General features: G+C 42.1%; 3 protein-coding genes across 4 annotated transcripts; 2 read left to right on the top strand and 1 right to left on the bottom strand.

The window, feature by feature from the left end:
- Nucleotides 1–19: 19 nt before the first annotated feature.
- Nucleotides 20–5,133, bottom strand: LOC115621073 (traB domain-containing protein). 2 transcript variants are annotated; one of them, XM_030514600.1, is made up of 4 exons: nt 4,811–5,133; nt 3,999–4,453; nt 2,062–2,777; nt 20–1,856 (listed from the first exon to the last, which is right to left on the bottom strand). In XM_030514600.1, the coding sequence occupies exons 2-4, from the start codon at nt 4,171–4,173 to the stop codon at nt 1,071–1,073; spliced, it is 1,677 nt and encodes a 558-aa protein (XP_030370460.1). In that variant the 5' UTR covers nt 4,174–4,453; nt 4,811–5,133; the 3' UTR covers nt 20–1,070. The 2 variants fall into 2 exon arrangements, with proteins under 2 accessions (XP_030370460.1, XP_030370461.1); XM_030514601.1 differs by lacking the exon at nt 4,811–5,133 and adding an exon at nt 4,519–4,603.
- Nucleotides 5,134–5,303: 170 nt separating this feature from the next.
- Nucleotides 5,304–6,182, top strand: LOC115621074 (cytochrome c oxidase assembly protein COX20, mitochondrial). Its single transcript, XM_030514602.1, has 3 exons — nt 5,304–5,425; nt 5,495–5,682; nt 5,738–6,182. Exons 1-3 carry the CDS (start codon nt 5,396–5,398, stop codon nt 5,850–5,852), a joined length of 333 nt encoding a protein of 110 aa, XP_030370462.1. The 5' UTR covers nt 5,304–5,395; the 3' UTR covers nt 5,853–6,182.
- A 1,178-nt stretch (nt 6,183–7,360) lies between these two features.
- LOC115620321 (xanthine dehydrogenase) lies at nt 7,361–12,857 on the top strand. The gene is made up of 5 exons (XM_030513514.1): nt 7,361–7,422; nt 8,526–11,141; nt 11,214–12,359; nt 12,419–12,586; nt 12,649–12,857. The coding sequence occupies exons 1-5, from the start codon at nt 7,369–7,371 to the stop codon at nt 12,697–12,699; spliced, it is 4,035 nt and encodes a 1,344-aa protein (XP_030369374.1). The 5' UTR covers nt 7,361–7,368; the 3' UTR covers nt 12,700–12,857.
- Nucleotides 12,858–13,167: the final 310 nt, after the last annotated feature.

Raw genomic sequence — 13,167 nt, 5'->3', positions numbered from 1 at the left:
TCTTAAATAAAAACCACAATTTGTATATAATAATAATGTATATTTTGTAATTTTATTTGAGTCTGTTATACACAGGAGTTCTATCGGGTGGTATACTAGTTTTAAATGCTACATAACACCTGCTCTAATTTAGCACAAACTACTGCATTCGATTTGTTGTTGTCTTTCTTAATCAGTTAGTTGTCCGCAATCAAAACGCTCACTTAGTACGAAATATGTATATTAGTCGGATTTAGGTTTAAAAAACACATGAATTAATTTTTGTTTGTTTGTATATGTAGTAACATGTTTGGATTTTTTACACACGGCCATTGTCAGGGGTCCATCACGTTTTGCACTTAATTACAATGAGTACTATCTAAAGTTTTTACGATGGAATGAACAACAACTATATATGTATATGTTTGTATAACTAGGTAGTATGTAGTTGCGGTCGATGATTAACCAGCCGAAGGCAGCAATAATACCTACACATATGAATTATAAATCAGCATGCTCTCCTCGCAATTCATACAGCTTTAGATGTTTACTGAACCTTCTAGGAAACCATGTACATACATATAAAGCGACGATTAGACTATCTTCAAAATCGTAGACAAAAATCTGTCAAAATTTTTGATTTTGTTTTTCGGAACAAGTATACAACAATATGAACAGAAGCCAAGTAATTACCATATACATATGTATGTAGTATTCTTTAGGATTTTTAACACTAATTTTTTTTTGTTTATATGTATATAGGGTTTTTCAAACCAGGAATATGTGTGTCTGTGTATGTGTGTATTTTTGTGTGGAACATACAGCAATATACGTTAGAAGTATATAAATAATGTATATCAAAAACATTGTACAATTCGTAACTTCTCGCGGCGTTCATTCAATATAAAGTCCTTGGGTTCGGGTATGTTAGTATGCATATGTCTAGTTGTATGTATGTATATGTAAGTGTCTGTGTTTGTTTTTTGTATATTATATGCATATACGCGCGTCTCAGCTTAATATAAAACAAAATCAACAATTTGTTTGAACTTAGAAATAATCGAACATCTCGCTTGTGGTCCATCAATACCTTAAAAAAAACGCGCCATGCGCGGTCGCAATATGCGAAATGCGCCATAACAACCCAGGCCTATGAGTCCGTATTTGAAAGTATATTTACAGATGCGCTGGCTCAGGCTGGCCTGCGGTATTTCGAGTATGGAGGGTATCTTTTCCGGATCAACTTGGCCCCACATCTTGGCTATACCATTGGCATGTCCGATGCCAACAACGCCTACAACTCGCACGGGTCGCACCTTATGAGCGTCAGGAGCTGCCTGTGGCAAGGCAGCCAGCTGCAGGGAGTGGCATAAAAAGAGATCGCGCTCACGCACAAATACGTCCGAGAAGGCGGGAAACTCGCCCGCCATTTCCTGCATGAGTTTCTCGAGCAAATCGCGTTGCTTGCACTCCTCCACCTCCTCGATGCTGATGGTGTCAGTAGTAGTAAGGCGCCACACCAGCTTCATTGTCTGCCATAGCGAAAGTGCCCGAAGAGCACGATACAATGTAATGCGTATGGGCCTATCGCCCAAATGCAAAATACAGCCGGGCAGCTTGTGTATCTCCTCAAAGGCACGACGAAACTCACCACCTGGTGCCATGCCCAGATCCTTTGCAATTTGTGCGCTCATCTGCAGCAGGAGGATGAAGAAAATGCCATTAATGTAGCCGTGCGTCTGCAGAATACCCCTTATCTTCGGTATATTTATGTTCTTGGCTTCTTCAAGCAGCGTCTTCTCATCTAACTTCAGTATGTGTATGCGTGATGGACAAAGCTCAACCATGACCACGTCTGGACGGACATTGCGTATGACCTATTTAAATAATAATAATGAGTTCAATAAGCATTTAAAAGTTAAAATAAGAAATTATTACAAAATCCAAAACAATTATTTGAAGTCAAGCGGTTGTTTAAGTTTTGAACGAACCAAAAAATTAAATATTGTTTGAAAGAAAGGAAACAGGTAGAAAATTCGCTCTACTAATTGAAATAATATCCATACTCTATTATCAACTTACAAAGGAGACGTCATCCTGTGATTCCTCACTGAAATGGGCCGTGCCCACAAGATAAACTTTGCTGCCGAATGGGGTGTTCAACAACGTCACCGTCGATGGCAGATTCTGTTCAAATTCCTCTAGTGTATCGTAGATTTCAATTTCTCGCTTCGTTTGTGGTAGACCGACAGAGAGATCTGTGGCAGGGCCAAGTGGGTCGGCCAGCTGCACACTCTTGCCTGCATCGGCCGCTGCTGAGGCCTCTGCTATATTGATGTCCAGCTTTTGCTTGCTAGACTGAAGAAGCGACTCTGCTTTGCGTCGACGTTTGTCCGCAGCATTGTCCTGCGATGTAGTCGCAGTACCTGCTGCCGTTTTGCTGGGTGATTTCTTTAGTATGCTCTTCACTTTCTCCGCTGCTGCATCATCATCGGACAAATGTTCTATTAGCACTACCTCCTTTTCCAAGTCCTGCTCCTTGATAGAATTATCATTTATCTCTATAATTGACAAGTTGGGATTATCCGTTTTGAATACTGCCTTATTGGCCAGCTGTGACTTGGGATCGACTTCCTCCTGCGAGGTGTTGGTATCGCTGCTCTCAGAATGTATTAATATTGTGCTGGCATTCAACGACTTGAACGTCGAATCGCTGCTATTCAGCGTACTTTCCAAAGCGGAGAGGGATGGCTTTTGTTTTGCGTTCAACGCACTCTGGTTAATGTCACTGGCGCTTTCTGAAAGAGTGCGAAAGACCAAAAAGTTAGCATAAAAACACAAATTTCATTTAGAATTCAATAATAATATATCAAATATAGAAAATATAAATAAGATTATTGGAATAACAAAATCTTTAAAGCTCCTCTGTAGCACTGTTATATAGCTTGTGAAATTGCTTTAAAAACTGATTCGCATATTCTTTGCTGTCCTCATCCTTACTGATGCTTATATTAATAAGAAACTGCTGCATCAATGCAAAACATTTGCGCTTCACTATGAAGATATTTTTCTGCTCTTTTTGTTTTTGCTCGTCCAACCGTGCTTCGTACTTGGCCATCATTTTTCCTCGCACGGCATGCAACTTTCTCTTTACCACATCCGTTAGTGTACTTTTATGGGCTTCCTCAGCCTGTATGCATAGCTTTTTTAGCACTTTATTCAGCTCGACGTCCACCTCATTAAAGTGATTCATCAGTAGCTGATCATCGCTAAAGACGGTGAACATTTGCGGCATAAATTGTTGCGGAAAACTCGCCGGCGTCTGCGAGCTGAGCGTTTGCTCAGCAGCATTAATTAGATTCATTTTGAGACTTTCACTGAAGCGGGCCTTGCGCATGTTCTCCTGACCTAGTTTCTGGGTCAACAACTCTATGTGATTGGTCTCTATGGTGAGCGCGGTTATTTGCAATTGAAGGGCAGCAATTTGATTTTTTAAATTTGTCTGCTCCTTCTTCAACTCCCGGTGATTGTATAGTTCCATGGAGTCGTTGCTGTATGAATCTTGTGCCTCATAGCGCGCCGATGAGCTTTGACTCTGGGTTTCTTCCTCACCTACCGTTTTTTGTAGTAATTCCTCAGGATCATATTGCAAGTTTTCTGGATCGTTGAAGGGCGTGCCAAGTTGACCATATGTGGCCAATTGGTGCTGCATTAACTGCAACAGGCGCTGGCATACTTCTTTATTTTGTGTAGATGATTTATTCAGTGCTTGAAGCCATTGTATGCAAAGTGCTCGATCCTGCGCATTGGGTTCACGCTCCGCCAGCAAACGAATCATTTGCAGCTGATCATGGCAAATGTTACCCACTTGAGGATTGGACAGCTCGGACTGCTTGTTTGGAAACGTTTTTGACTTCATGTTTTGTATGCCATGCATTAACAGCACAGTATTGATAATTTTGAAATGACAGCTGGTGATAAGAAGAGAAGTCCCATAGCCTACCGCGCACTTAACTTACCATTGAATGATTTGTACGCCGATAAGGAGAGTTGGTGATCCAGAGCGCTATCATACATGGAACCATCCATAGAACCACCCAAATACGAGCTATTTTGCGACCCACCACGCAGTGGCACCTTATGATCCGTTGTCCCATTTGTTGATTCAAACGAAGGTGAAGCTGAAAAGTCCATACTTGTACTGGTTATTGTAGAGCGTCCGTATTTTAATGTGTGTGCGTCGCTGTTTATACAGTTGGTACGCTTTGGAAGAATTGGTTACAACTTGAAATTCGGTTTATGGCGGACAGTCACTCAGTCACGATCAACTTCTGTATGGAGAAGACTACGTTTGCGTATTTGCGCAGATCTAGAGCTTGACATCCGCTTTCTTGTTTTAGTTATTTGTGCAGGTGCTGTGTGTATGTTTGGTTCTTGGTTGGTTGTTATTGTCGCCGAAGTCTACTGGTGCGAACTGTAAGACACATAAAAGGTAGAGCGCGATTAACAATCATTACTTGAATCTATGTGCACAAGTACCTAGTAGATAACAACGATGGTTTTGGAAATTTTGTCTGCTTTACTGCGAATTTTTTTTATTGCGTACGTGTAGCCCGAGAGCTAGGTAAGTTGTAATCTGTCTGTTGATTTCAAAATCACAGCCAATCAGTTGACGTTGAAATATTATCTTTATGCAGATTGCCTGCTTTATCACGAACAGCGCGCCAAAGATTGCGAAATATGTGCATGCCCTAAATGTAAACGCCATTGTTTGCGTTCATTTCGTACAAACTTTAATGCGTTGCATTCGTCAGCATCACAGGCTACTCACCTGAAAATTTTGATTACGCGTGGGTGTTATTGAGCTGCAGAGCTTCTTGTAAACAGTGTTAGCATGAACATAAGCTTTAATTGACTTAATTATTTCTGCTATTTAGCGTTGGGCAGCAGTTCGCGACGAGCTTACTCTTATTGTTGTTAATAGAAACCCAAAAAACTAAAGAAAAGTGATTGTGGCAAGTTGTACTCTGATTCTTGCTGGCAGCGACCAGTGTTGCACCAGTATTGTAGTGTCTGCGTGTTTTGTATACAAACGGTACGACGATTGCGTCAAGCAGTGTATGCGTATTTTTATTTGTACTGTATGACGACTGTTTCAATGTGAGTCTGATTTGATTATATTGTACAATTTTCATTGAAACTGGTATATATTTGAAACAATGTTATTTTTAAGGAATTTCTTTCGTATTAAATACATGCATGATGAATGAAGAGTTTGTTGCTAATGCAATGCAAGTTTAAATTTTGTTCTCTTTTGTGCAGTAGAGCAACACTGACGGCAAACAGCTGTTTTCATGTGCTAGCCTTACGGCTAATGTGTAGAAGATAACATTAAAATAACTACAAATTTATCATCATGGCAGATGACGCCGAGGAACCAAGCAAGGTAAAATGATATTTAAGCGAATCTTAAATCATGGGCCTAACGTATATTTCCACTATATTCCTCCACTAGAGCTTCATAATCTTTGGACGCGATATTGCTCAAATTCCATGCTTTCGTAACAGTTTTCTATACGGCATCAGCGGCGGCATTGGTATTGGCCTCTTAACGTTTTTGGGCACCTCGCGTCCGCACTTTTCCACACATGTTGGTTTTGGTTCCTTTTTTTGCGGTACCATTGTATATTGGTTCGGCTGCAGGTAAGCAGTTGTATGTCAGGCACTTTACTATCTTTCTAAATAACTTATCATTCAGGTACCAGTGGTCCGTTCGACGTTTTGAGCAACGCCAACTGCAGGAGGCCATGCGCCAACAAGCTATGTATGAGGGTACGGAAACTGAGCGAGAGTTGGATTTAAAGTCGGCGTAGTGCAGGAAATGTACATGCAATGTGGGCTTTTGTTATTGTACATTCACGTGTTTCTAAAATGTTGGAACTCTGCATAAAATATGCTAGACATATGTACATATATATGTATGTATAAGCAGATTCGGCTCGCACGATTATTACCTAAGGAGCGCATACTTATACGTACGAAGAAATATACGAACGAACATAGAAATGTATGTGTGTAAATAAATGATTCAATGTTATTAACGACGCTTATTACTAAGTATTATGTCTAAAATGTCATTAATTGATTGTAGCTGATGATGGTATCAAATGATAATTTGTAGAAGATATATACATATAAATAAAAAAAATAGTCATTTAAAAAAAAATTGTGCTCCCTATTATTATGAATTATACTTGTTATTAAAATATAATTTTAAATAATGATGGTTTTATTGTGTAAAGCTTATTAAAATATTTGCAATTATGGCTAATTTGAGCCTCATTTGGCTTAGATCACTAGACTGTCATTTCACATTTAAATGAGGGATTAAACGTTATAGTACAAAAGAGCTAACAAATACATACGTAAGTACAACAAAAGCCGTTTTTTTATTGTTGTTGCGAAAAACAAATATAGACATAAACTGTATTTGCAGTCAATATTTATGTATAACAAATACATATATTTTGTGAATGGAAAGAATGCTCTCAACATTATGAAGTTAGTAGGTAAATATATATTTCTATTAAAATCATATTTAATTTTATTACAAAGCCTTTATGGTTGTTAAATTCGTAAAGTGTGCCTTCAGAATTCCTTCATTATAAAGGCAAATATACATAAGTGTTGGCAATTCATTAGGAATGTTCTCATTTATTTGTTAAAATTAACCTATTATAACAAAGGAAAAACGCTAACCACGTTGCTCTTTAGAGCATAATGTAACTAAAAATGCATCCAAAATGTGTGCTAATTTATAATTTTCTGAATATAATATTCTTAGTGACCACTTATAAAACAATAAGAAGTCCATTCACCGTCTACAAAAATACTTTTCAAATATTGCCATTTGCACTCTTATCTCTTAATGCACCTACATATACATATAAACGTAGTATCTCAAAACAATAGAGATAACATTCTACACATACATATATTCTCAAATTTGAGTTTTAAAGAAAAGCCAAGACAAGGGGACTCACAATGTATGAATGGATTATGGTTAACGGTTTTTAAGAGGAACAGAGATAAACGTAAATACTGAATCCGATACTAGTCGTTACTGTTTAATCGGTTCTCCTACAGCATTTTACGGCGCTCCTAACGAGCCCTGTTGGTTGCTTATCGCGACAACCCAGACAGGCAGCCAGAATCAGTCGCCAGTTCAAATATTCTCACACTCAGAACGAATTTGTTTACAACGCGAGTAGGTCGTGTGCGCGCTAAATCGTAAAACGCGTTTCTGTAAGTGAAATACATACAAATAAAAGGAAACTCAGCGCAGTATAAGTAATATATAGATACATACATATATATACGAATATCAATATGTCAGAAACTGTATCGAATTCGGTCTTGGTGTTTTTTGTAAATGGTAAAAAGGTAATAATTTAAATCCAACTACATACTTGTATATATTTAGAATATTTGAAAAATGCAACTGGCTTCGCGTGAGCCAGTTGGTTAGCAAAGTTCAAGTGTATTCAAGCGATAAAATCTAACGTTGTACGTCAAAATGGTTGGGGGTTATCAAGTTTATTGGCCTGTGGCATATGCTTGACACGTTTTTATTGTTGTTGCTGTTGTTGTTTGTGGCAATTACTTTTAACTGCCATCAATAAAATGGTTTTCAATTTATTCACTCAATTGAGCCTGTTCATGTAAATATTTTTCATATACTGTGTATATAGTACATACACATTCATGCACATTCATACTTATATATTGTAATTCATTATTTGTTTTGCAAGTGCTGATAATAATCGACTCATTGGAAAGGCGTGCTTCTCAGTTCGCTGGTGGTACCAATGGGAAGGGCATTTAACGTCTTATCATGCAACCATTACTGTCAGTAGGCAACGACCTTATTTTAATAAAGTGGGTTTATCCACGTGCCATTGTCTGATAGTGAGATTGTTTATAAACAATCGCAGTCACTCGCGTAATTATGTTTTCATGACGCCAGATAGTGTAAAAATTCGAACATAACTCACGGAGATGAATCTTGAATAAACACAGTAGTAATTAACTGGGTACTGGAGTAGGTGCGAGGCAATCATTAGATAACGTATATTTATAAGGTGGGGGTTATGTGAATATTTCATTGTAATAAACCTGTCGTGGAGTGTCTAATCAAGGCAATAGAGTCTATCGTTTGTTTAAGTTCTCCAGATAGGTAATTGTAATAGTGATAACGATCGATACATATGCCAGCACAGGGAAGCGATTAAGTTAATACATATAATAAAATATTACAATATTGTGTATAGAGGTAAATTAAACACTTCAAAAGAACAACCGGTCAGTATTCGGGAGAACTAGCTATTATTTTTTCCGAATTTGTTCAAATATGGTCTTTTTTATTTGACTTTCGAAAACAATTGACGTCATTGGTAGAATATATACCCTCGTATTTAGTTTTATCTGGGAGTGCTTTGGAATCATGCCTTTGATACTGTCTATTCTAAATGTTTTTTATACTGTAGGTGACCAATGCAAACCCTGATCCCGAATGCACACTGCTCACTTACCTGCGTGAAAAGCTGCACCTTTGCGGCACCAAGCTGGGCTGCGGGGAGGGTGGCTGTGGTGCCTGCACTGTAATGATCTCTCGTATGGATCGTCGCAGCGCTCGCATTAAGCATTTGGCCGTCAATGCATGTCTTACACCGGTCTGTGCCATGCACGGTTGTGCAGTGACCACCGTCGAGGGTATTGGCAGCACCCGCACCAGGTTGCACCCGGTCCAGGAGCGGCTGGCCAAGGCACATGGGTCGCAATGTGGTTTTTGCACACCTGGGATTGTTATGTCCATGTATGCGCTGTTGCGTAATTCGGCACAGCCTTCGATGAGGGATTTGGAGGTAGCATTTCAGGGAAATCTATGCCGCTGCACCGGCTATCGTCCCATACTGGAGGGTTACAAGACATTTACAAAGGAGTTTGCCTGCGGCATGGGTGAGAAGTGCTGTCGTGTTAATGGAAATGGTTGTGCGAGCAATGGAGATCCAGCCTCATCCTTAGTGGATGACACACTTTTCGAGCGCAGCGAGTTTCAGCCTTTTGACCCGAGCCAGGAGCCTATATTTCCGCCAGAGCTGCAGCTAACGGAGTCCTATGATAACGAGAGTTTGGTTTTTCGCTCGGATCGGGTCACCTGGTACCGGCCAAGTTCGTTGGTAGAGCTTCTCCAACTTAAGGCGGAATATCCTGAAGCTAAGCTGGTTGTGGGAAATACAGAGGTGGGCGTGGAAGTCAAGTTCAAGCATTTTCTCTATCCAGTGCTCATCAACCCAACCAAAGTCCCAGAGCTCATGGAAGTACAGGAGACGGAGGAGAGCATCTACTTTGGCGCCGCTGTGAGTCTGATGGACATCGACATCTTGCTAAGGGAGCGCATTGAAAAATTGCCAGAGCATCAGACGCGCTTTTTCCAATGCGCTGTCGATATGCTGCACTACTTCGCCGGCAAGCAGATTCGTAACGTTGCTTGTCTGGGTGGAAACATCATGACGGGCAGTCCCATATCGGATATGAATCCCGTGCTGACGGCTGGTGGGGCATTGCTTCTTGTGGGCAGCCTCGTCGACGGTCGTGTTGAGCGACGCACGGTGCAAATGGGAAGTGGCTTCTTTACCGGCTATCGCCGCAATGTGGTGCAACCACATGAGGTATTACTTGGCATACATTTTCAGAAGACCACACCAAATCAGCATGTGGTTGCCTTCAAGCAGGCGCGCCGACGTGACGACGATATTGCCATTGTTAATGCCGCCGTCAGCGTACTTTTCCAGCCTCAATCGGATGTGGTGGCGCGTATTTCCATGGCCTTTGGTGGCATGGCACCCACTACTGTATTGGCTCCACGGTCAGCTCAATTAATGATTGGCAAGCAATGGAATCGGGAGCTAGTCGAGCGCGTAGTAGAGAGTTTATGTGCGGAACTACCACTGGATGCATCTGCACCTGGAGGAATGATTGCCTATAGGCGCGCCCTGGCCGTCAGCCTGTTCTTTAAGGCCTACTTGGCCATAAGTCAGAAATTGTGTGATGCTGGCATTATTTCGTCAAAGGCGGTACCGGTTGCAGAGCGTAGTGGCGCTGAAATCTTTCACACCCCTGCCCTAAAGAGTTCACAACTTTTTGAGCGCGTCTGCAGTGAGCAACCGGTTTGTGATCCTATTGGACGGCCAAAAGTACACGCGGCGGCCTTGAAGCAGGCTACGGGAGAAGCCATTTACACGGATGACATTCCCCGGATGGAGAGTGAACTCTATTTGGCTTTAGTACTGAGCACGAAGCCACGTGCTAAGATCACGCATATTGATCCCACTCAAGCCTTGGCCATGGAAGGTGTGCATGCTTTCTACAGCCACACGGATCTCACCGAGCACGCAAATGAGGTGGGGCCTGTGTTTCATGATGAGCATGTCTTTGCCGCCGGTGAGGTACACTGCTACGGACAAGTAGTCGGTGCCATTGTTGCCGAAAATCAGGCACTGGCTCAACGTGCCGCACGCCTAGTCAGCGTGCAGTACGAGGAGCAGACACCGGTGATTGTGACTATTGAGCAGGCTATTGAGCACAAATCGTATTTTCCGGACTATCCACGTTATATGAACAAGGGTAATGTGGAAGAGGCGTTTGCCGAGGCAGACCACGTATACGAGGGCGAGTGTCGGATGGGTGGTCAGGAGCATTTCTATTTGGAGACGCACGCCGCCTTAGCCGTGCCTCGGGACAGTGATGAACTGGAGCTCTTCTGTTCCACACAGCATCCATCGGAGATCCAGAAGCTGGTGTCGCACGTACTCTCGCTCCCCTCCCATCGCATAGTGTGTCGGGCGAAACGGTTGGGGGGCGGTTTTGGAGGTAAAGAGTCCCGCGCTATATCTGTGGCCCTTCCTGTTGCCTTGGCGGCTTACCGTTTGCGAAGACCAGTTCGCTGCATGCTGGATCGCGACGAAGACATGCTCATCACCGGTACCCGTCATCCGTTCCTGTTTAAGTACAAGGTGGGATTTACAAGCGAGGGTCTTATAACAGCATGTGACATTGAATGTTATAACAATGCCGGTTGGTCTATGGACTTGTCCTTTTCGGTAAGTGCATGAAATTCAAAAATTCTCGCTTCCTTAAGTAGATTGCTCGATGAACAAACTTATTTCCTTCAGGTGTTGGATCGGGCAATGCATCATTTTGAGAACTGCTATCGCATTCCCAATGTTCGGGTCGGTGGCTGGGTGTGCAAGACCAATTTGCCTTCCAATACGGCCTTTAGGGGTTTCGGCGGCCCACAAGGCATGTTCGCTGCAGAGCATATAATCCGCGACGTAGCACGAATTGTGGGCCGTGAGCTGCTGGAGGTGATGCGACTTAATTTCTACAAGACCGGGGACCTTACTCACTACAATCAGCAGCTGGAGCACTTCCCCATTGATCGCTGCCTAAATGATTGTCTAGAGCAATCCCGTTTCTACGAGAGACGCGACGAAATTGCGCGTTTCAATCGTGAGAATCGCTGGCGAAAACGGGGCATCTCCATCGTGCCCACCAAGTACGGCATCGCTTTTGGTGTCATGCATCTTAATCAGGGTGGTGCCCTGATAAACATATATGCGGATGGCTCCGTCCTGTTGTCGCATGGAGGAGTGGAAATCGGGCAGGGACTAAATACGAAGATGATCCAGTGCGCGGCTCGTGCATTGGGCATTCCAATCGAGCTCATACATATCTCGGAAACGGCTACGGATAAGGTGCCCAATACATCGCCAACAGCCGCCAGTGTGGGCTCCGACATTAATGGTATGGCAGTACTGGATGCCTGTGATAAATTGAATAAGCGTCTGGCGCCTGTCAAGAAGGCTTTGCCGCAAGCTACATGGAAGGAATGGATTAACCAGGCATACCTTGACCGTATAAGCCTCTCGGCCACTGGCTTCTATGCTATGCCCGATATTGGCTATAATGCGGCGACGAATCCCAATGCTCGCACTTACAGTTACTATACCAATGGCGTAGGGATCAGCGTTGTGGAGATCGATTGTCTCACCGGTGATCATCAAGTGCTCAGTACCGACATTGTCATGGATATTGGATCGAGCATAAATCCGGCCATTGATATTGGCCAGATTGAGGGCGCTTTCATGCAGGGCTATGGCCTATTTACGTTAGAAGAGCTCATGTATTCACCGCAGGGCATGCTCTATTCCCGTGGACCGGGCATGTATAAGTTGCCCGGCTTTGCTGACATTCCGGGCACCTTCAATGTTAGTCTGCTAACTGGTGCTCCTAATCCTCGTGCCGTCTACTCCTCCAAGGTTTGTCATAAAAATACTAAATGATAAATATATTTTAGTGAAAACATATTTCTTTACAGGCCGTTGGCGAACCCCCACTATTCATAGGCTCGTCCGTTTTCTTTGCCATCAAGGAGGCCATTGCGGCAGCACGTCTGGAAGAAGGCCTGGACGCTGACTTTAAGCTGGAGGCACCAGCTACATCTGCGCGCATACGCATGGCCTGTCAGGATAAGTTGACGCAGCTGGTGAGTTACCTTACAGTTTCCAAGTTGCATCTATTAAGAGTAAAACTAAATGATTTTTACAGATTGAGCTGCCGGCGAAAGGAACATATAAGCCTTGGAATATCGTGCCATAATAATAACTGTTTTGAGTTTTACAAACTGTTAAACCTTCTAAGAAGCTTTTGTTACTAATCACTAATATTAAATTATATGCAGACCTGTTAAAAATCCCGTCAATTAGTATGTTGACGAAATGAGCGCCGAGTTTATATTTTGTCGTTTATATAATGCTATAGGGAAAGTTTTTGAAATCAGAAATCATTTATGAACTGAGTTCGAAAAAGGTCTTACTCATTCTGATTTATTAATACTTTAATGCATTAAAGTTGTTGTTACTTATATGAATACGAATTGCATTTTTTGTCCTTTTAAATAAGATTAGGCATCCCCTAAGCACATTCGCAAGACCAAGGAAGTCCTCATCATCCTGTTAACTACAATATGGTAGGCAAGAAAGAAATTTATTTATCGTGAAATATATAAGTATGTTCTGCGGCTCAAGTTTCTTAGGATTCTCTTTCAACCGGTTGCGCAACCGGTTG

Source organism: Scaptodrosophila lebanonensis, unplaced genomic scaffold (assembly GCF_003285725.1).
Source record: "Scaptodrosophila lebanonensis strain 11010-0011.00,11010-0021.00 unplaced genomic scaffold, SlebRS2 tig00000024-arrow-pilon, whole genome shotgun sequence".
Lineage (NCBI taxonomy): Eukaryota > Metazoa > Arthropoda > Insecta > Diptera > Drosophilidae > Scaptodrosophila > Scaptodrosophila lebanonensis.
The sequence above is the reverse complement of the archived record's forward strand: the minus strand, read 5'-3'. Positions and strand labels throughout refer to the sequence as shown.

Bases quoted from the DNA above. Each gene is read 5' to 3' on its own strand.
- LOC115621073 (XM_030514600.1), bottom strand. From the start codon at position 4,173: ATGGACTTTTCAGCTTCACCTTCGTTTGAATCAACAAATGGGACAACG. The intron at 2,778-3,998 runs GTAAGTTAAGTG...GCACTCTTTCAG, and splicing joins GGCGTACAAATCATTCAATG to AAAGCGCCAGTGACATTAAC. The intron at 1,857-2,061 runs GTAAGTTGATAA...TTATTTAAATAG, and splicing joins CACAGGATGACGTCTCCTTT to GTCATACGCAATGTCCGTCC.
- LOC115621074 (XM_030514602.1), top strand. From the start codon at position 5,396: ATGGCAGATGACGCCGAGGAACCAAGCAAG. The intron at 5,426-5,494 runs GTAAAATGATAT...TTCCTCCACTAG, and splicing joins ACGCCGAGGAACCAAGCAAG to AGCTTCATAATCTTTGGACG. The intron at 5,683-5,737 runs GTAAGCAGTTGT...CTTATCATTCAG, and splicing joins GTATATTGGTTCGGCTGCAG to GTACCAGTGGTCCGTTCGAC.
- LOC115620321 (XM_030513514.1), top strand. From the start codon at position 7,369: ATGTCAGAAACTGTATCGAATTCGGTCTTGGTGTTTTTTGTAAATGGT. The intron at 7,423-8,525 runs GTAATAATTTAA...TTTATACTGTAG, and splicing joins TTTTTGTAAATGGTAAAAAG to GTGACCAATGCAAACCCTGA. The intron at 12,360-12,418 runs GTTTGTCATAAA...ATTTCTTTACAG, and splicing joins GTGCCGTCTACTCCTCCAAG to GCCGTTGGCGAACCCCCACT.